The 20,478-nt window shown below is 41.9% G+C and overlaps 1 protein-coding gene and 1 long non-coding RNA gene across 11 annotated transcripts in view; one reads left to right on the forward strand and one right to left on the reverse strand.

Moving 5' to 3' along the window:
* The window catches only part of OXR1 (oxidation resistance 1), a 325,549-nt gene that overhangs the window by 64,339 nt on the left and 240,732 nt on the right, over window positions 1–20,478 (reverse strand). Inside the window, exon 1 of one of the 7 annotated variants that reach the window (XM_084747928.1) lies at window positions 1,919–2,394. The exons of 5 other annotated variants lie outside the window; for them this stretch is intronic. In XM_084747928.1, coding sequence (XP_084604054.1) covers window positions 1,919–2,258 — 340 coding nt within the window. In that variant the 5' untranslated portion in view covers window positions 2,259–2,394. Of the gene's footprint in view, window positions 1–1,918; window positions 2,395–20,478 lie in introns of those variants that run through there. One more of the 7 variants, XM_084747930.1, reaches the window with a different exon arrangement.
* On the forward strand, window positions 2,497–13,901 carry LOC311578183. Of its 4 annotated transcripts, XR_014772786.1 has the most exons (5): window positions 2,497–3,021; window positions 6,933–7,130; window positions 9,994–10,071; window positions 11,997–12,144; window positions 13,550–13,901. It is a non-coding gene; the product is annotated as an uncharacterized lncRNA (long non-coding RNA). The 4 variants fall into 4 exon arrangements; XR_014772787.1 differs by lacking the exon at window positions 9,994–10,071 and having other exon boundaries at window positions 13,550–13,893; XR_014772788.1 differs by lacking the exon at window positions 9,994–10,071 and having other exon boundaries at window positions 12,029–12,144; window positions 13,550–13,887.

Genomic DNA, 20,478 nt, shown 5'->3' on the forward strand with positions numbered 1-20,478 from the left:
AAGATGCAAAGAAGAAATTTTTCATCTTAAAGACTGCTCAAAAATTACGCAGTTTTGTTTTATACAAACGCATGCACGCTGTGTCTTAAAATCTGGAAAACTTGGGCCAGGCACAGTGACGCATGCCTGTCACCCTGGCACTTGGGAGGCAGAGGCATTTCGATCGCTGTGAGTTCAAGGCCAGCCTAGTCTACAAAGTGAGTCCTGTCTCAAAAAACAAAACCAAACTCTGGAAAACTCAAGGAGCTACACTTCCTCTATGTACGCTGGCCAGGTGCTTTACTTCAGCTGTGTCCTCAGTGCTCACTCACCCTTAAGGCACAGAGTCATCAAGGTTTCGGTTGGGCATGCACTTTGTATATTGACTTGAGAACTATGTATTATAACCAGAGGCATATCATATTTTTAACTGTTACATGCTATTCTCAAACTGCATCATACATTATTATTTTTTTTTTTTTACCAGTTTTGCTCCAACTGATAAAACTCTGGAGCTGAGAACTGCTGAGATGTTTTAACCCAAATTCGTTCACAAACAAAGGAAATACAGGCCCAGGGGAATTTGGTAACTTGTCTAAGTTCTTTCAGGAGTTAAAGCGAAGGCTAGCCCACCCACTTTCTGTGATCACACCACCATGACGGTCCCTCAAGGCCTTGCAAACATGACAAGGGATGTGCGTGGAACACGTAAGCAGTGTCAACAGAAGGGACATCTGTCCTGCTTCTGAAGCTGTAAGCGGGAAGAAAAATGCCAGCTCTAGTGGTGTGCTCAATGTATGTGTTCAGGAATGAAAGATCTGTATGTGTTTGAGCATGTCTGTTACATATTAATTATACATCTTTCTGGTTGGGGAGCCTCACAGATTACTTAATCACTCATCCAGAGGCTGATCAATAGCAAGTGTCCTCAAGTGGGAAATTGATTTTCACTCATTTAAAAAATTCTTTTACTTAAACGTTTTTAAGTATCGTTCTTCATTCCTGGTCTCAACTTTTAAAAGATACTTAACTTAGCCAATAACTTTACAAAAGTAACCCCCCTCCTTTAAAGTTTTTTTTTTCTAATTTCAAAAACAAGAAAACAGAAGTTCTAGTAAAAAAAGACTAACTGGGCAAAAAGTAAGGGAAGATATATTTAAAGGGACATGCTAAAACAAGACTTTTAGAAGCCCACTTTCCTCAAAGCCTAGATTACACATCCACACACAGGACAGTCACTATGTCAATGCTCATACATGAGTGTTGGTGTGGGGTTACGGACAAATTTTATGTACTTTGTGATTCTTCTTTGCTTTTAAAGCTGAAACACTTACAAACCCACCCTTAAAGCGCCCACAGACATACTAAGACTGATCCCACAGGAAACCCAATGACACTGGGAAAACTACCATATGCATTACGCCAAAACGCGTGTGCCGCACTAAAGCTGGCGTGGTGGAAGAGAAGGAAAACAAGTTCCGTTCAAGTAAGTTAGGAAAGTTTCCACGTTCGGCCTCTGGTGCAAAACTCCAGAAGAGGGGAGCGCTTCCGATTACAAAGTACTGTTTGTTTTGTTTTTGTTGTTTTAAGTTAGGAAGCGAGTCCTCCCAGGTGGCTCGCTCTCAGTAAAATGTGTGGCCAGAGCAAAGGCTGAGCAGACACTGCGTTCTGAAAGTCTAACTCCGTGGACGTCACAACTGGTTGGACCAGGCGAAAAGGACGGGGAGGCTCACACACCGAATCGGGACACTTCTGGCGACTCCTGCTTTGGGCAGGAAGGGCCACCAAGCAGCTGCAAGCCTTCGGGGGGGCCCCCCTCGCACACCTGCGCGCCCGCACACCTGCCCGCGCCCCCTCGCCGCGGCTCCGCCACCCCAGTCCCCGTCCACGCGCGGGGAAGGCGACGCACCGCAGGGATGGGGTGGTGTGGGGGACTCACCGGGTCCCTCGGGGCTGTCGGGCGACGGCGGTCGGTGTTCCGTGGGCCCGCAGCCCGGGTCGCCCGGAGCCGGTTCTCTCAGGTAGTCCTCGAAGCGCACCTGCCGTGCCTCGCCGCCGCCGCCGAGCCCCCACAGGCGGCTGGCCGTGCCCCGCAGCAGCCGGCCGCTCTTCCCGGTGAACGTGGTCAGGTAGTCCATGCCGCCGCCCGTCGCCACGGTTCTCTGGGCCGCGGCCGCCGCGCGACAGCGCACGCCCAGCCTGCCGACCCGGGGGCGGCGGCTCCGCGCCTCCAGGCGACCGGCGCGGGCCAGGCCTCCTCCGGCCCCGGGACGGACCATCGGACGGCGCGTCGGGGGAGGAGAGCACGCACAAAGTTCCCGAAAAGTTCTGCCTGTCGCCCCCGCATGGCGATCCCGGCAGAACTTAACTTAGCAGAGTGTTTCTCTTCTTCCGGGATTGACCTGAGGTTAGAGACCCCGGGACCTTTAAGTTTCCCGCGCCGGTTCGAGCCGCCTTCCTCCCCCCGCACCGTCCTGCCTGGGTGGAGCAGGCCTGCTCCCCACTCCCGCCCCGCCCCGCCCCGTCCCGGACACAGCCGGACTTTCTGGACTGCCTGGAAGGGAGGACCCTTAGCCTTCTCCCTGAGGGCAATATGGGGCCCCACAGCCAGCCTAGACACTCTGCTAGACTTACAGGGAGTTAGAGGGCCTAGCAAAGTTTTTACTAAAGGTGTTGGAAACTCTCGTGTGTGTGTGTGTGTGTGTGTGTGTGTGTGTGTGTGTGTGTGTGTGTGTGTATGTGTTATGTATGGCTGTGTGTATGGGTAGTAGCCATATATAAAGACTTGCACCGTAAAAAAAATATTAATAGCGAAGCGTTGGGTACTTTGTTAAGGCCGCAGTCATAGTTTAAATAAGGCAGTGGCCCTGTTTAAAGTTCGCTGGGAGTTTCTGAACTTTCGCCAGATTGACTTTGCAGGAATCCAATCCAGTGACGGCTCTGATGACCACGTCTTCCTTTTAAGTAGAAAACAAGGGATTGAGAAGGATCGGTGACTTTTGGCACACACGTAACACTCGCTTTTGCTTCCTGTGAGATCTGGTTAGTCTTTTCCCGTCTGTTTATAGTTCTGCTAGTTTTCCCACTAATTATACGATCCTTCTTTCTTGGAATCACCAGCATATTAAAGCATTTGAGGAAAAGCTGTGAATTGCTCAGGATGTTAAAAGGCTAAAGGCTCTGAATAATGGAGTTAAGAAAAATGGGGAAGTTATTTGCCCACTTACTTAAGTATAACATACAGCCTCCTGCGGCTGCTGCCCTCTGAGCAGTTTTAAGTCTGCTGACTCATCTTTTTTCCCATGCTCTCTCCATTTTCAGTTTAAATTCTGACTTGACTGAATAAACTTCAGGATCTTAACATCAGCATCAACTTTATACCTGGTTAAAAATATAGAATGTGTGGGCAGAGTCCCCAGAGTGCCTAATTTACAGTGGTTATGGCATAGAGGCCAAGGCAGTTGCGTTCTCAGCAAGCATCCCTATGTGGGGAACTGTTGCTTGGTTTAAAAACTGCTCTCCCTTCCTTCCTTCCTTCCTTCCTTCCTTCCTTCCTTCCTTCCTTCCTTCCTTCCTTCTGCACCTCTTAAGGACATACTGGTTAGGCCGCATAACTGCAGCGTTTGTGATTACCGACTCAGGTGTTCAAATCCAACCCCCCCACCCCCACCCGTGATAGTTTACTGAGGATATTAAGTCAGGAAGGTGAAGTCCTCTTGAACAGCATCAGTGCCCTGGTAAACAGAGCCTCAAAGAGCTCTCCCGCCCGTGTGAGGAGGAGGCTCCTGCCATGTGAGGAGCCATCGCTAAGACAGTCTGCAACTAGAAGGAACTCTCAAAAAACAAAAACAAAAACAAACAAACAAAAATAATCTGGCCCTTGCTCAGCATGGCACCCTGGTTTTGGATTTCTTGCACCATGTGAAATAAATGTTTGTTTTCCACTAACGGGCCAGGAATGGTTCTTCCTTTAGTATCCTGACTTAAGAACAGCAGTTCATTTGTCTTAACTGAGAATTGTATTTCAATACAAGGCACTGCTCAGTTCAGACCCTTCCCAAGCTTTGAGAGTCTCAGCTTGCAGGTCAGGTTTGCTAAGCACAGTCCTGCAACCCTGGCTCTAATGGAAGACAAGGCAAGGTTAAAAGTTCAAAGCCAACCTGGGCATCTTACCAAAACTTTGTCTCAACATAAAAATTTAGAGAGAGAAGGAGAGGGAGGGAGAAGAGGACAGAAAGAAAGGGTTCTTCAAAAAAAAAATATTGATTGTTGTTTTTTAAAATCCTGATAAACTGAAAGTACTTTTCTAGGATATGTTTTCTGTGTCCTATTAAATGTACTTGCATTGTGGTTGGCATGGCGTTTGTGTTCTCAGCACTCACCTACCTCCCAACAGTAGGAATCAGCAGTTAACAGCTCTCCGTTTTCTACATCTGTATCACAGAAGGCAAGAGCTGCTGGCCAAACTGTGTGCCTTACAGACTGAATAGTTTACAATTTTGATTTAAATTCAGTGGAACCCTAATATCTTCTGTCTAGCCAACCTCTTGTTCTGTGCTCTACATTTACTGTTGGAGCTGTCCTCATCCTGGTAAAGTACCAAGTTTATCACCTCGAATGTTATGTTGCCTTCTGCAAGACCCAGAGAATCATAGGCCATCAAATATGAATGCTTATTTTCTTCCCTGTTTCCCTCTTAAACTTGACTCAGAAGGAGGTCCTTACTCCTGCCCCTGCCTCCCCCTAAAATCTACTTCTGATCTTGGTCTGGTTGGTCTTGTCTGTGACAAGCTGACTTGTAAGTCTCTTCTTACCCTAGGTCAACAATGTCAAATTCTGTTGTCCATAAAAAACTTTCCATGCATACCGTATGCGCTTGCAGATTACCTTCGACCTCATTTTTAAAGTATCATGACATACCATAAAAATCTACCTGTCCAAAGAGTAAAAATTGAGGAACTACCACCAAAATGTTATCTTTAAGCATTTACATCATGTGAAACTATAACTCTGCTGTTTGCCTGACACTCCCCGCTCTACTTGCCACCCCAAGCCACCGCTAATGCACTATGGATGGACTTGCTTTTACAAACATCTCATGTAAAGAACTCGTGTATAATATTGATGTTTGAGGTCCAGGCTTCTTTCACTTCATGTTTCACCCTCAGGTCTTTTTCATGCTGTGGATGTGTCTGTGCCACATGATGCTCCCCTGGACAGAGACCACATTTATCCACTCATCAGTTCTTGGATATTGGGATTTCCCTGATTTTATGGTGACTGTCTCTGTATCGAAGTTTCTTTGATGATAGAGTTCACTTAATTATATACGAAAGAATGTTAAAATTACAGTTTTTTAAATCTGCATGTTGATGTGTTCCTTATTAAACTGCCAACCATTGTCTTTGCAAGTAATGGAACGATCTATCCTTAAGTTCATATGTCATATTGGTTTTCAACAAGCAGGCCAAGGGCATCTAATGTGGGGGTGGTGGGGCGGGCAGTGTTGTCTGCAGCAAACAGTTCTGGAGCGACTGGTAGCCACATGACTCTTTCCTCATACCAAGCACATAATGTGAACTCAACATGGCTCAAAGAAAGAACTGTAATAGCTAAAATTTTTAAATTCTTAAAGTAAAACGGAAGGTGTGAGAAATCTTAAGGGCCTTGGACTTGTCGAAGTTCTCTTAGCAGTGACCCCTAAAGCTCACTTAACTTAAGAAAAGCTTCTTCCTAGTAGTCAATGAAATGCCATTAGTGATCAATAAATACCAATTTCTTCTATTAGAATAGTGGAGTCAAAAACACTTTAATACCATTTTGTTGACAATGAGTAGAAACGCCTGATTTTGTACATGACAGTCACATGGGGATAAGTGGTTGTATTTCCTGCAGAGGGCATTTGGCAGAATCCACACACACATTTTAAAAGCACATACACTCTTTCAGTAAGCACATTTCTCATCGTAAGTCTTATTTATGTCTGAAGTGATACAGTTTTCTGTTTACACCAGCAAAATAATGAAAACACTTTAAATGGTAATGAACAAAGAATGAAGATGCTGATGTATTCAGAAATTAAAGGCCATTACTTCTTGCTGGACATAATAACACGTCTCTGTAACACAGTACTTGGGAAACTGAGACAGGAGGATGGCTGAAGCCAACCTGGGCTACATAGTAAAACTGATTCAAAAGGAAGAAAGGATTTCTCGGTATGGTTAGTAAAAATAGTCTTGAAAAAATATATTTAAGGTGGAAAGCAAGGTTCAAAATACCTCCTATCTTGTGCTTCCATTTTGGAAAATGGAACAAAACATATGTTTCTACATATAAAATTTTGTTAGAACATATGAAAAACTAGTATCCCTGGGCATTAAAGTGTAGTCTCAGCTACTTGGGAGACTGAGGCAAAAAGTTAAAAAGTTAAGAGTCTGTCTGTCTTACAAAATGAATTCAAGGCCAGATCTGACCACTGATTGAAACTAGCTTTCAACACACACACACACACACACACACACACACACACACACACACACCACACACACACCACACACACGCCTGTGTGTGTGTGTGCATGCACACACAAATGCACACACACACAAAAGTATCTATAAATGGGTGAGGATATGGCGCAATGGTATAGTACTTCCCAAGCAAATGGGCCCTCAACTCAATCCCCTGTATCAAAAGGAGAAAAAAGGAGGGAAAAGAAAGGCATCTTTGTTGCTTCCTGGCACAAGTGACTTAGGTTAGGGGAGGGGCTGACTTTTCATTGTTGTACAGTGTGTATGCATAACCTATTAAAATGTTTTTGTAACTTGAAAATATTACAATGAGTCTATCCTGTCTTGTAGGAAGTTGTGAGATTGTGCAATGTTGAATTAACTGTTACTCAGTTCTAGCTGAAACATATTTAAAATAAAACAGCTGTATTTCTTTTTTTGTTTTAGAATGTGACTCAACTGTATTATTTGAGGATGTCAAAATTATTAACATAGAAAACCCTAAGAAATTTACTAGAAATAATGTAAATGTGTCAGAGAAGCTAAGGTATGAGATCCATACATGGGAAAAAAAAACCAATTGCCATTTTGGAGATTAATGAGAATTGAAAATGAAGCTGAGACAAGATCATCAACGAACTGCAGGTGATTGTGGGTAACTTTAATGAGAGGTGTAGACATGGGCAGTGAAAATGATAGGGCTACTAATTTAAAACAAGCAGGAATAAGAAGAGGTATCTGCAACGTTTGCATAGTGAAAAGATCTCATATAATTAAGATATTCCTCTGCCACAGTGATCATTGAATTCAAGAATTGTGACTGGCCACCTCCTCCTGGGCCGCCACCTTCTCGTCCTCATCTTCTGTTTTTTTTTTTTTCTTTCTAAATAAATGGATTATTTGGTGCTGCAATGTGTATTGATAGCTTACAGTAGCCTTTAACTGTCTAGCAGTGTGTATTTATAGCTTAGAATTTGCCTTACAGTAGCCAAGGAAAGTTTAGAACTGGGTTAATCTTGAAGATAGGCAATATCTGATTTCAAAACTTTTATTAAAAAAAACTTTTATCAAATGATCAAGAAAATGTTAGCAAAATACAAATGCATTTACTATATACCTACACATGTATTATGATGGCTAATGGCTGATTTGATTGCTCACTTAGTTAGACAAAGAGATATATATTTAATCTTCTTGTGCGTTTCTGTGTGTGTGTATTTTTATATGAAGGTGTGTGTTTGTGTGGTTTATGCAAATGGGTCTGTGCCAATTCCTTCCTCTATTACTATTCCTGTTAATTTATTTGTTTGTTTGTTTTTGAGATGCTGTTTCTTCCCAAATCTGTATGGTATAAGACTAAGCAGGCAGCTAGCAAGCCCTACTTCTGTCTTGGGACTCATGACCATTAGTGCTGGGGTTACAGGTGTGTGTGTGTGTGTGTGTGTGTGTGTGTGTGTGTGTTGGATCACACCTAGCTTTTAGGTGGGTACAAAGTTTTTTGTTTTGTTTTTGAGCATATGCATTAAAAAAAAAGCTCTATTTCTTAATCAGTAGTTCATACTATAAAGAGTGCGATCCATTCTTTCTCTGCAAGGGTAATCTTTATATCAGTTTAGGTCACAGGTATACATGGCTCAGAAGGCAGTGCTGCCTCATCACTAAGAACACAGACCCACGGCCTGCCTTACGTTCCATCTTCCCACAACTAGTGTGCATTGGGAAGCAGTGGACTAAGCCTCTCTGTCCTTTGGAGCCCTAACCCACCAAACTAGAAAGGTTGAGGAGATTTCATCTGAAATCATGAGCCAGGGCTGGGGGAGAGAGCTCAGTGGTAAAGCGTGTGCTAGGCAAGCATGAAGAACTCAGGTCAGTCCTCACCAGCCACTTGAAGAGAGGCCCTCAGCGGCATCCACCTATAAGCCCAGGGCCTTGATTGACAGGTGGATCCCAGGGGCTTCCTACTCGCAAGTCTAGCCTAACTCAGGAGTCCCAGGTCCCAGTGAGAGACCTTGCCTTTAAAAAAAAGTGTACAGTTCCTAAAGAACAACTCCTACCATACCACACATCCATGAACACAGAGAGAGAGGGGGGGGGAGGGAGAGAGAGAGAGAGAGAGAGAGAGAGAGAGAGAGAGAGAGAGAGAGAGAAATAAGAGAAACTAACACAGAAGACACCATTAGTCCTGTTAGTATTCTGTGGGCCCAATTTTAGAATCATTGTGATGAATATGTAGAATTTCAAATCAGGAAAAAGTTGCTTGTGAAGATGTAATCAGGCAGTAAATTTTACCCTCTTGCCTTAAGTTTCAAACACAATGGCCATATTTTATTCTCAGAAAAGCAGGACTACCCTGCCTTCTCCTTAGTGATCTCTTGCCTCATTGAAATCATTTGTTCACTGGCATTTACAAAGAAAAGGGAAATTACATACACATGGTAAAACAAAACTTCAGAGAGGATAAAAAGCTACATAGTAGTGAGTTTTCACTTCTTTGCAAAGCCAAGGCTCTGGTTTCTTTCCTGTGCCTCCATGGGTTCTTTCTACTTATACTTAAAAACAGCCAAAACACCAGGAGTGTAACATTTATACAATTCCTGATTGTTTCGAGGTTCTTCTTGCTGTAGGGAGTTTATTGTATATATGTATACTAATATAAATGTATATGTAAAAAAGAAAAAATAATGAAAATGCATTCCAAAAATATCTATATATAAATGTGCACTGGTGTGGGCATGTGTGTCATCTTTCATTTTAAAGCAGAAATGGGACTTTATTGTATACACTGTTTAGCTTAAATTTATTTATACTGGAGGCTTTTTTATACTAAAACACGTTAGAGAAACTTCGTTGGTGATATAGTTTTAGATTTGAATTTACTGTGATCTATTGAACAAAGCTGTGTTATGAGTTCTAAGAGTATTCAACTACATAACATTTACTTACCAAAAATTATGATGTGGAAAAAAAGAACCTCACAGAAAAGCATTTCGGTCATTGGTTGGAGTGGTGTGTGTGTGTGTGTGTGTGTGTGTGTGTGTGTGTGTGTGTGTGTGTGTGCGCGCGCGCGCGTGCACGTGCTGAGGTTATTAACTAATTAAACAATAGCTCCCTTAGATTCCCCAGAATTAAAAGAAAATCTCTTCCCTGACACCATTAGAGGAAGCACTGTTCTTTTGGTTTTGGAAACAACAATTGTAGTATCTATTTTTTAAATAATATCACTATTTACCTTTATGTATTAAAGTTTAAAGTAACCCGTTTTTAAAGGCGTCTTCAGATCAAACCCCGTGTCTCTAGTGCACTTTAGTAAATGTTTTGCCCCTGAGCTGAATCCCTAGCTCATCAAGTGAGACAATTTTGGCTGAACGTAGGAACAGAGGGAAAAAATGAGGAGGAGGAAACTAGAAAAATTACTCTGATTTTATTATTATACGAAGAAGTTATATATTAATTCGTGTGAAAATAAACAGAACTGTATCGCCAAAATATATGGGTTTGTGCTTTGCAGACTTTCTGGCTGGGTTACCTGTATCTTAGGGAAACTGCCGTCTGCCTTGTAAGCCTGCCTTGGCCGGTGAGGCCCCGGGTCAGACCCTTCTCGGCTCCCACCCACTATCAGTCAGTAGCATTTTTTCAAGCTCTCCCAATTCAAGCTCCTGTCTTATCTTTTTGTAAATCTGGCACCACATGGCTTTTCTACTAATAACTCTTTCCTGGCATTCTTCCTGGCTCACTGAAACTAGTAGGAATAAATTCACTGCTATGTTCATTACTTTTTCAAAATATTCTTTAATGCCAATGAAATTATTATATCTTCGGGGAGAACAGGCATTTCATCTGAAAGCAGAACAGTACCATCTTGAGAAAAATCTAGACTTTTTTTCCCCTCTAACTCAAGTACCGGAGCAAAGTACATCTGATGGCAAATCTTTCCACAAAATGATAAAATGCAATTCATGTTCTTGTTAGAAGGCTGGCCACATTAATAAACACGGGAAAAAAAACCCTGGATCCTCAAGAAGTCAGACTATGCTAGATCACCTACCTGGCAAGCTATAATGGCATAGAAATGGCAGTGCTCACATTTCTGATGGGAGAAGCAGACACAGTGATAGAATCAATGAAACAGACACTACGCACAGATGTTTCAAAAGGATTAAGAAATGGAGAGCATCTCTTACACAATTGGCAAGTCAAGATCTGTCAGTTAACCTACAGCCTCATTTGGTACGGAGCCAAACACTGGTAACCCTCAAGTTTAACTGTTCTTTTCTTAACTCCCCCTTTTAAAGTAAAGCCTTATTAGTGCTTCTCTGTCCAAAAAAAAAGGGGGGGGGGCTACATACACACACTCCTTATCAAACAGGAGGCTTCCAATGTGTCAGCGTAGCAGAGGGGAAGGTGGTAGCTTGTTTAGCTAAGTATGACTACAACATTAAATCTCTAATGGGGTCTTTCAGTAGAGAGGGAACAGGCCAGATGATATTGTCTTGCATTTATCATCATTACATCCCTACTATGCACCAAGTGACTTATTTTAATTCCGAATGTTAAAAGGTATTAGTTTCCACTGTTGTCAGAAAACCATTTCCGTGGCAGTGAAGCAAGACAGGGGACCTAGCAATACCATCATTAAGAACCATAATTAAAACCAACGCCACAATAATTCACATCAACTTAACATGGAATTATTTCTGTACTATTTTTGCATCCTACTGAAGGTTATAATTACAATTACATAATTATAGCCTTGAAGACTCCATACCTGACATGAGGCAGATTTGGGGGCTTCTGGATCAATTTCAGCCCCTGAGTGAGTACCCAGGCTGTGATAGCTTACCTATAGTTCTGAGACCTCAACAAAGGAGTCCAGGGACAAGGTGATCAGGATCTCCAGGGAGGAATGTTATATTATGAAGGCAAACATTCTAATCCCTTTTATAGCACAAGTTTCTGCCCCATTCCTTGTATTGTAGTAGAGAGTGTGTCTGCCAGCAGACTGCACTCACAGCTGTGCTGTGCAGTAGAGAGCGTGTCTGCCAGCAGACTGCATTCACAGCCGTGCTGTGCTCCCAACCTCTACATACTTGAGATCCATTCTCCTACTCTCATTCCCTTTATCCTCCTATCAGGTCTATATTAGGTCTTTTCATATTGCTCTGGCTTACTGCATTTGTTAAATAAAATATTCATACTTATTATACCTTAAAAATCTTAGGGAAGAATTTGTAATATGCTAAATACATTATTTTAATATTAATTTCAGACACAGATACTTTAAAGTTATATGACATATAATACTTATAGTTTCTCAAGGTTAGAATTATTAAAAATACTTTTCTTTTTTTTTAAAAGAATTTTCATGTTTTTGGATTTGTAGTTTTTTAAATGTAGAATAGAAAAACAGAGTGAAAACTATTATACAGAAGAGGGCAACTATAATCTGGGGAGGACTAACTCTGTTGCCATTATTAGATGCTCTTCCACCAAAATCCAATTTTCACCTTGTAGGATTGAAGCCTCCCCCTTCCCCGTCCTTTCAGGGAAGGCAGTCATGGAGACACGTGGGATCTGAATCTGGTGGTGACTCAGCCTTAGACACATTGGAGTGGATCAATGAAGTGAGACCCTGCCTTCAAGTCCACGCATCTGTCCAAGAGTGAGTGCAGTAGAAGATCAATGTCTTATCACCACGCCCCCCTCCTCACCCTCCCCCCCCCCCACAGCCTGGATGCATAACAGCAAAAGAACCGCCTCCTTTCCTAAGTGTGTGCAGCATGCCCCGCTCCCCACCACCCTGATCCAAACACCATTTGAGAGCAATGCTAATGATGTCAGGTGAATGCCCCGAAACGCAAGAGTAAAGGAAAACAAGCCCAATCCTGGACAATGGCTCCTTAAATCACTGACTAGGGAGCACTGAGTTCACAAGGAATTGGGGCACTGGCCACTTTCTGCTCTTCTTACTTAATTTTACTTCTCAGTATCCCCAGAGAAGAGCAGACACAGCAATACATGCACATTCAGAATGGCAGTCTATGCTACCCTAACAGGCACGGAGGTAAATCTGACTCCTAGGCTACCCCACAAGAGAAGCAGGCAAGGTACCTCCATCCATAGCATCCTTTACCAAAGCACCCAGCTGTCAACACCATAGTCACAATTATTGATTGAACCAAACAAAGGCTGGCTGGCTGTCACTTTATGCTTGTTTGTCTAGTTTCTTAGCAATCAGGAAGGAAGGGGTGGGGTTGAGAATCTTAGCATATACCAAGAAATTAAAATATTGTTTGGAAACTGGATTGAGTTAGGTCTGCTAACACACAACATGTTATGTGGGCACAGTCATGCATGTTTTCACATTGCACACCGTATAAAGGAAACTTCCAAGTTTCTTGCTGTCTCTTCTTTAGTCCAGCCCACCATTCTAGACAAAGTAATCTTAAATCCTCATTTTCTCTGCATTAAAAGCACTAGCTCACTGTACTTCCCGCTGATAAGAAGAATCAGCTGTGGGACTCTTTTAAAAAAGCAAACGCCCCAGCTATACCCAGACACACTAATTCTAGGATTATAGAGTGACAACTCATGAGTCTGTATTTTGTAAACTATCGGCCAAGTCTTTGAAGTTGTTCCAAGTGATTTTACATATTTGTTTCATTTCAATCATGCATTCAATTATAAAATTCATTCTGGCCATCACAGAGCACAAGTTACACAGATGCTTTATTTACACGGTTGGAGAACAGGCAGCGTTTCACTCTCCAGAGTGATGCTGCTCCTGCCTCAGCACCCTGGAGAGGACATGTGCTAAGTGCTGCAGAAGCAAGGTTGGACCATAAGGTGATGACTGAGTCATTTTGAGGAATTGAAAATATAATCAAGAAGTTGATTAAGAAATTAAGACTTATTATATCACAAGTCACCGAGGTTTAGGAGTTCATTTAATACTGCAACTGAAACTTAGCTAACTCAGTTTTTAACAATGTTTAGTTTGCATTATTAAATCCAATGCAACTAGAAAACCTAATTGATGTTGTAAGGCTAATACATTTGTTTTTCAGGCACTCTCCTCCATTTCTATATTCTGAAGAATATCTTAAGATTGTAGGACTAAAATTGGTTTGTTATATACGCCAATAAGGATCCTGTTAATGTAATAAAACCAGAAACAAACCAACAAAGAACCGAAATAAAATGGGTAGAATGGAGAGGCACTAAAGCCGAAAAGAAATGTATCAATTACCTGTGATTTTCCGTGGTAAGATTTTAGTTTCAAATCACAATTCTCTCAATAAATGTCTTTACAATTAGAAACCATGAATTCGAAGTTACTAAACATGTTTGTTTCTATATCAAAGGCCTCTCTCTGTCTCTCTGTCTCTGTCTCTCTGTCTCTGTCTCTCTCTCTCTGTCTGTCTCTCTCTCTCTGTCTCTCTCTCTCTCCTTCTGGTTCCAGAGCTGAAACCCAAGGTCTTTCCTGTCAGATAATTGTAGCAACCTTAATGTTAGGCTTGACACGGACCTGTGTATAAGTACACACACATGAGCTTCATTAGCTTTATTAGTAGGCAAGGTAGACAATGGCCAGGAAAGTGCAGGGTAGCTCCCGTTGGGTTAAGAAAAAAGCCAGAAGAATCCAGGTCTTCAACATAGGACATGCTGACACATCAAATTTCCATCTACGTTTTACTCAGGTGTTCACTGTTCCTCTCCCAGTACCCCCCCCCCAAAATTGGCGACGTGCCAGGATGGCCATGCTGATCCAACTGTGACTTGCAGGTACATCTGAGCTGAAGGGTCCATTGATTGAAATTTATCTTTTATGGACAGTGGCAGGCACATTATTTTTGGACTGAACAAATTTAGATGTATTGTGTTCTGATTTTAGCTATTCATCTATACCATGGAGTAGGAAACCATGGCCTGTGGATCCAGTCTCAAGTTCAAGAGTAATTGTAAATTGTGTGTTATTGTAACCAACCACATTTGGACATTTATGCACTGCCTGTGGCTGCTGTGGGGCTTCAGAGCAGAGATGGGGAATTGTAACACAAACTTTGGACCTTGTAGGCCTCAAGTCTTTACTCTGGTTTGCTTCAGAACATTTTTGTTGACCTGATCTGGCCTGCTGAGGTCACCATGAAGCTGCTTCATCCACGGTGCTGCTTAATGTCCTTTTGGATCAAACCAGCCACAAATCTGCCTCTATTGTTCAGGTAGACAGTGAATCAAGTATGAGAGTTACAAGGTACAAGACAAAAAAAATCCTACTTCTAAGGCTGACAATGATTTTCTTGCATGGGATCCTTTAAAGAAGTATGGATCCACTAGTGACGGGCTTTATTTATGAACAGCACAGCAGATTTGTTTAATGTCTTCCTACCATGTAGAATAAGTTAAAATTGGAATCGCAATAATCACCATCTTCCCTCACATTATTTCAAGCCTACAATGTTTCTATATCCTTTGATTCCAATTCAACACCATTTTCTGAAAGTTGATATTTTGGTTTGAATGTGCAGTATTCCCCATAAGCTGGTGTGGAGCTGCTGGAGCTGTTTGGGAAGGTTCTAGAATCTTCAGGAGGTATACAGACTCACTGGAGGAAGTAAGCCACTGGGTACAACCCTAAAGTTTTATAGCCCTGTCCCATTTCCTGTTGTCTCTCTGCTTCCTGAGTGTGGATGTCCTGTGACTAACCAGCCTTTGGCTCCACCCACCTTACCTTCCATGCTAGTCCACTCAGCCCATTCGCCCAACTACAGTTGTGTGGTAGAGCTCCATCATCCAAATGGAAAAGACCCAGCTTCTCTGAATCTGATTTGTCTTCCTAAGGACACACAATGCATTTCTCAGATTCCTTTTGGCCCGGGGCTCTCAAGAGACTTATCTCTTATGCTAAGATGGATTGCAAAAGTGATATGCATTGTTGCCAGGGCCATCCCAGAAGAGCTACAGTTGTCGGCGATCTTCCGCCCCTTGTCCTCAGCAGCTTTCCAGCAGACAAGTATGACGGCATGAGATGCCAGCTACTAGATATGCCTCAGCCACATGCCACATGGATCTAAACCAGGTGTGGTGGCACATACCTATAGTTTCAGTACTTGGATGCTGGGGCAGGTAGATTGAGTTTGCAGTCTGCTTTGGCAAAGCCAGGGTGAAGTTCTGCACTGAGCCCTTGCCTCAAACAGGAAAAAAAGCAGCCAACGGAACTAGTAAGTGAACCTAGATGCCCACATCTAACCTGAGAGAGCTCTCCGTCACTTAGCTACTCTCAGCAACTGCAAGTTTAGCATGTTGAGATCCGAATACAACGCAGACTTCTAACATATTTCATCCCATAAATATATGTTTGTTACAAAGTAGAGTATACATTTCCCAGATATAGCACAAGTCTCCCAAATGTACTGCCAAACAGTCTGTGGTTCGATGGCTACATATAAAAATTCTCAGCAACTCAGCTTCCTGGACCATGGAGTTTGCATTCGTACACAGTAGCTGTGGGTATTGATTTCCATGTGCTCATTGGTCGCGTATCCTATCCATTTCTATAGCCTGGCACTTTTGCTATTCCTGATCCAGTTCATTGTTGGTGATTGAGAAGAAGAAAGCACAGTGGGAATTAAACTTTGCCCTTCTGATTATAATGTAAACAATGTGAGGCTTCCTCAAAAGAGATTCGCCCCTGTCCTGCCTGTTTGGTGTCAGTGTGTGAGCCCTACTAGTGAACTTCTTCTACTTAAAACCTCACAGGACATTATGAAGAGTTTCCTGCCACCATTTAGTTACTGGCTTTTGTGTGGCCATTCGTCATTCCTGCTTAGGTGAAGTTGAGCAAGTGCCTTGACAAGTCACATTAGTTTTGTCCCATTTTCCTTTCTCATCAGGGCTATCCACACCTCCTTTCAAGAGCTCCATTGCTGTTAGTGTTTTTTTTTTTTTTTTTACTGTTTTAGACTTTCACATTAGATGAAAATGTCTCCTACTTATTATTTCCTGTCTTTCTGTAGGGCTACAAGGAGGGCAGAGCTACGCTTTCCTATTAAGACTATGGTCTGACACTCAGATACCCCATTTGTTGAGTGAGTAGGAGAAATACCTGGTTTTGTTGTCTGCATTTTACCCAAGATCCTTTCTACAGCCCCAAAGTCAGAAAGAATAAAGCTGGCTTCCTTCCTCTATCCATTACTAGAGCACCAATTATTATGTGATATTTTCCTCTAAGGTACTCAGCATTTGCTACACATTTTTGGACACCAAACAAGTTTTAAGAAGCCCCACCCTCGGGCCACACCCAGATCCAGGAAATGTGGACTCGTCTGTTGTTGGATACAGATATCCAGCAGGAAATTTCTCAGATGACTTCATTGCACAACCAACATTTAGAGTTACTACACGTTTCCTGCTAAGTCTATGGCAGTTCTCTGTCCTGTTAATGACACTGTGCTACAGAGAAAACTAAATCTGACAACATCTCGGGAAGAATCACTGCAAGCCACTAAAGGTTTTTCACATATTCTTTCAAGTATAACTCACATTGTCTCTGTGAAGGAGATCACAAAGCTGCCCTGTGCAACCAGGAGGCTGGGGCCTATAAACCAAGGAGGAGATAGCATCGGGCGGGCCGGTCATGACTCTCTTGAGTATTAGCTATTAATTTACTGACACACATGTAACACAGAGATTTTCAGGTGCAATGTTTCACTGTCTACCCAAGTAGGGTTCCTAAGTGATTGGGGGGGGCAATTAATGGTATATTTCAGATAACAGTATTTATGTGGGTCACACCTACACCAAAAATGTCACTTGCTGTTTGTCTGGAATTGAAATTTGTCTAGGTGTCTCCTCATTTTACTTATTAAGTATGGCAACCCTTCCCTATGTCATAGGGATGACGTGGCAAAGCCTGGAGATTCTGCTCAAGAAAGGAAACACTGTGAGGATGTCCTAGGTGGAGGCCAGCTTTCAACAATGATGCAATACTCAGGATGCCCTTTCAATGTCCAGATTCAAGTGTCCATAGGCCCACACTGAAAATACTGTAGGAGGAGATGTTAGGGAAGATTAAACGCTCTTAACCACATCCCGCCCCTGAGAACTCTTATAGTGTGTTTTAAGAAAGGCTTATTTTATCCTGCATCTGGTCACATTATCTAACGTCGGTAGCACTTGCACTTGGTGTGCTCTGCCTCCAGACAACCTTCCTCCATTGGCGCTGGTGTCTATTTCACAGAGATGCGGAGGGGGCAGGCTGCTGCTTGTTTAAAAACCTGTCTTTCGGTGCTTTCTCTTTCAACCTAATGGTTTTGTTTCCTTTTTTTTTTTTTTTAACCTAATAACTTTTAAAGTTTTGTGCATCCATTTAAGAAAACTCATCTCTGAAGTCCTCTTTATACCAATTGAACTTAACTGCAATTAGAACAGAGGAATCTGGGACTGAAGGAAAGGTGTGATATGTGCCCATATGCTAAAAGGAGAAGATGGCTGTGTGAGGAGAAGCTCACTGAGAACAGACTGATGCTTCTTTAGCTCTTAGCATTGTACGTGAACACTATGAATATGGTGGGGAGCTCTAAAGCTATACTGCCACCTATCCAGATGTTTAACTCTTAATGAACTCTGAAATGAAATTTTCCTCTGTAATTCTATAGAAAATGGATAGTAGCTTGTCATGAATAAAGTTAAGCAAATTTAACTGTCTTATATGCATATATTTTAGTTTGATTTGGGAAGTTGTAAAAGCATGTTGGGTATTTTTTTTTTCAAATATTCTGTCTAAAAATGGCATGTACTTGGTTAACACTTAGAAAAACATGTCTTTAAGAATTTGTGTTTAAACACTGTCTCATGTCATAATTTGAACTTCAGAATATTAAGTTTATTTTTACCAGATGTAACTTTATTATATCCATGCATCTGAACATTGGTTTGTAAATTAACAGAGGATTGTTCCATAAAATGTTATAGTTTGATTTTTTTTTCTCAAGGTAAAGATTACTTCCTATTTGGTCTCTCTGTCTATCTCTCTGTGTATATAAGTGTGTGTGAGTGTGTGTGGGCCTGTGTGTGTTAGTGTCTTCATGTGTGTGTGTGTATGTGTGCATCTGTGAACATGTGTGTGCCTGTGTGTGTGTGTGTGTGTGTATAAGAGTGTGCATGTGTCTTTGTTATTTTGAGACAGAACATTACTGTGTGTTAAAGTTGATATTATTATTACTTTTTCCCAAAAAGAAGGAATTTTAAATTACAAGAGCTTTGCATGTCACATGAAGAAGGAGTATTGCTAACAGGAAGGAAAGGAGACTAGTGAAGGTGGGGAAAGGAAAAAACAGTTCAGAAGAAGATCAGCAAAAATAAAGAATGTATGAAACTCTACAGTTAGAACTATTGCCAAGCTTATTCTTGAAGTTAACAAATAGAAAAGAGCTCTACGTAAAGGCCTGGACACCCAGCCTTAATCAAGATCCCCAAGGGTGTTATCTGCTTTAGCAAGAGGATAATAATCTTAAGTATCATGTGTCTTGGTCAGCTTCCTGTTGCTGCAGAAAAAAAAATCTATGAAAAACAAAAGAAAGTTTGCTCTTGGCTCAGATTTTCAGAATGTGGTTCATGGTTGCTTAGAGTGTTTGCAGATTGCAGGGACGAAGGGCATCGTTGTACAGAAATGTGTGGCGTGAAGCTGATCATTTCATAGCAGATGAGAGAGAGAGAGAGACAGAGAAGAGGGAGAGGAGCGATGGAGAGAGAGAAGGAGGAAAAGAAGGAGAGAGAACAAGGAAAAAAATAGGACACATCCTATTTCTCCTACTTCCCCCAAAGTCCAATCCAGCTAATTCAGCCACAAATTCATCAATAAAATATTAAGCTAGCACTTTCATGAACGCATCAATAGAATAGAATGCAAAGTCCATCAGCTGGCATCTATATTTTTAATACCTGACCCTTCTAAAGATACAGAGATTCAAACTCTAACATGGAAGCCTAAAATGGAGCTAAGTGAAACATATAGCTTCATATTTTGTGTGTCATACTTAGTAATAACATTGATATGATTTCCATAATATATATATATAAGGAGTAGCAATACTGTAACATAAAGAACAAAAAGAGTATGTTAAGCCCAGTACCTTTTTCTTGGAGTGATAGAAGTAAACTCAAAAGTCAGATTCACAACCCTGGAACCACTGACTCTGGGGATGGCAGGAAGGCCATGATGCGCATCCTCCGAAGTGGCTGTGGACCACCTTGCCAATGTCTCTTTGCACATTGTTTTTCCTCTCTTTATGTGTCTGTCTTTGAGAATGGGAAGCATTAGTGAAGTGACATGAATATGGCTTCCCTACCTTCCTGCCTTGGGTCATCTAAGAACATTCTGAATACTATCAACTCACAAGATAAAACATCCATCAAAGGACACACTAGATGTCTTTGAACACTACTTTAAAATCCAAATCTTAATTTAAGAATCCTAAGCAATGGCATCAGCATCCTTGTCCAATCCTAGACAAGTTGCCATACTTCAAATCCCGCCTTAAGCTATCTGCCAGCATGTTCTCAAGCACTCCGAAGACTTTCTTTACCACAATTAATCAGAGGTTGGCCCCGGAAAAGAGAAATTTTCCTGTTGGTATAAGGTTTTTGTGTAATTGGGATACTGATTTCTGTATCCCCCATATCTGGTTGCAAGCCTTGTTCTGAGAATTTCCTGTCTCAATGTTGTATAAACTCTGCTCCTCAAGTGTCCTTTTGTATGACAAATAAAGCAGCTTACAGCCAATAGCTGAGCAGGGAACAGGATAGGGCTGGACTTCCAGCCAGCCAGGGGAGGGGGAGTGAGAAGAGGAAGGAGGGGATTCATTCATCCACAGGACTCAGCTGCAGAAGGAAGTGCAGGAGAGATGAAGAAGATTTAGCTGGAGCAAAGAAAGAACTAAAAAGCAAGTAACTTGGGTTTTTTGGCAAATACAGTGCCAAAATAACACAGAAGGTT

Source organism: Acomys minous, assembly GCF_964271855.1.
Source record: "Acomys minous genome assembly, chromosome: 12".
NCBI classification, from domain to species: domain Eukaryota; kingdom Metazoa; phylum Chordata; class Mammalia; order Rodentia; family Muridae; genus Acomys; species Acomys minous.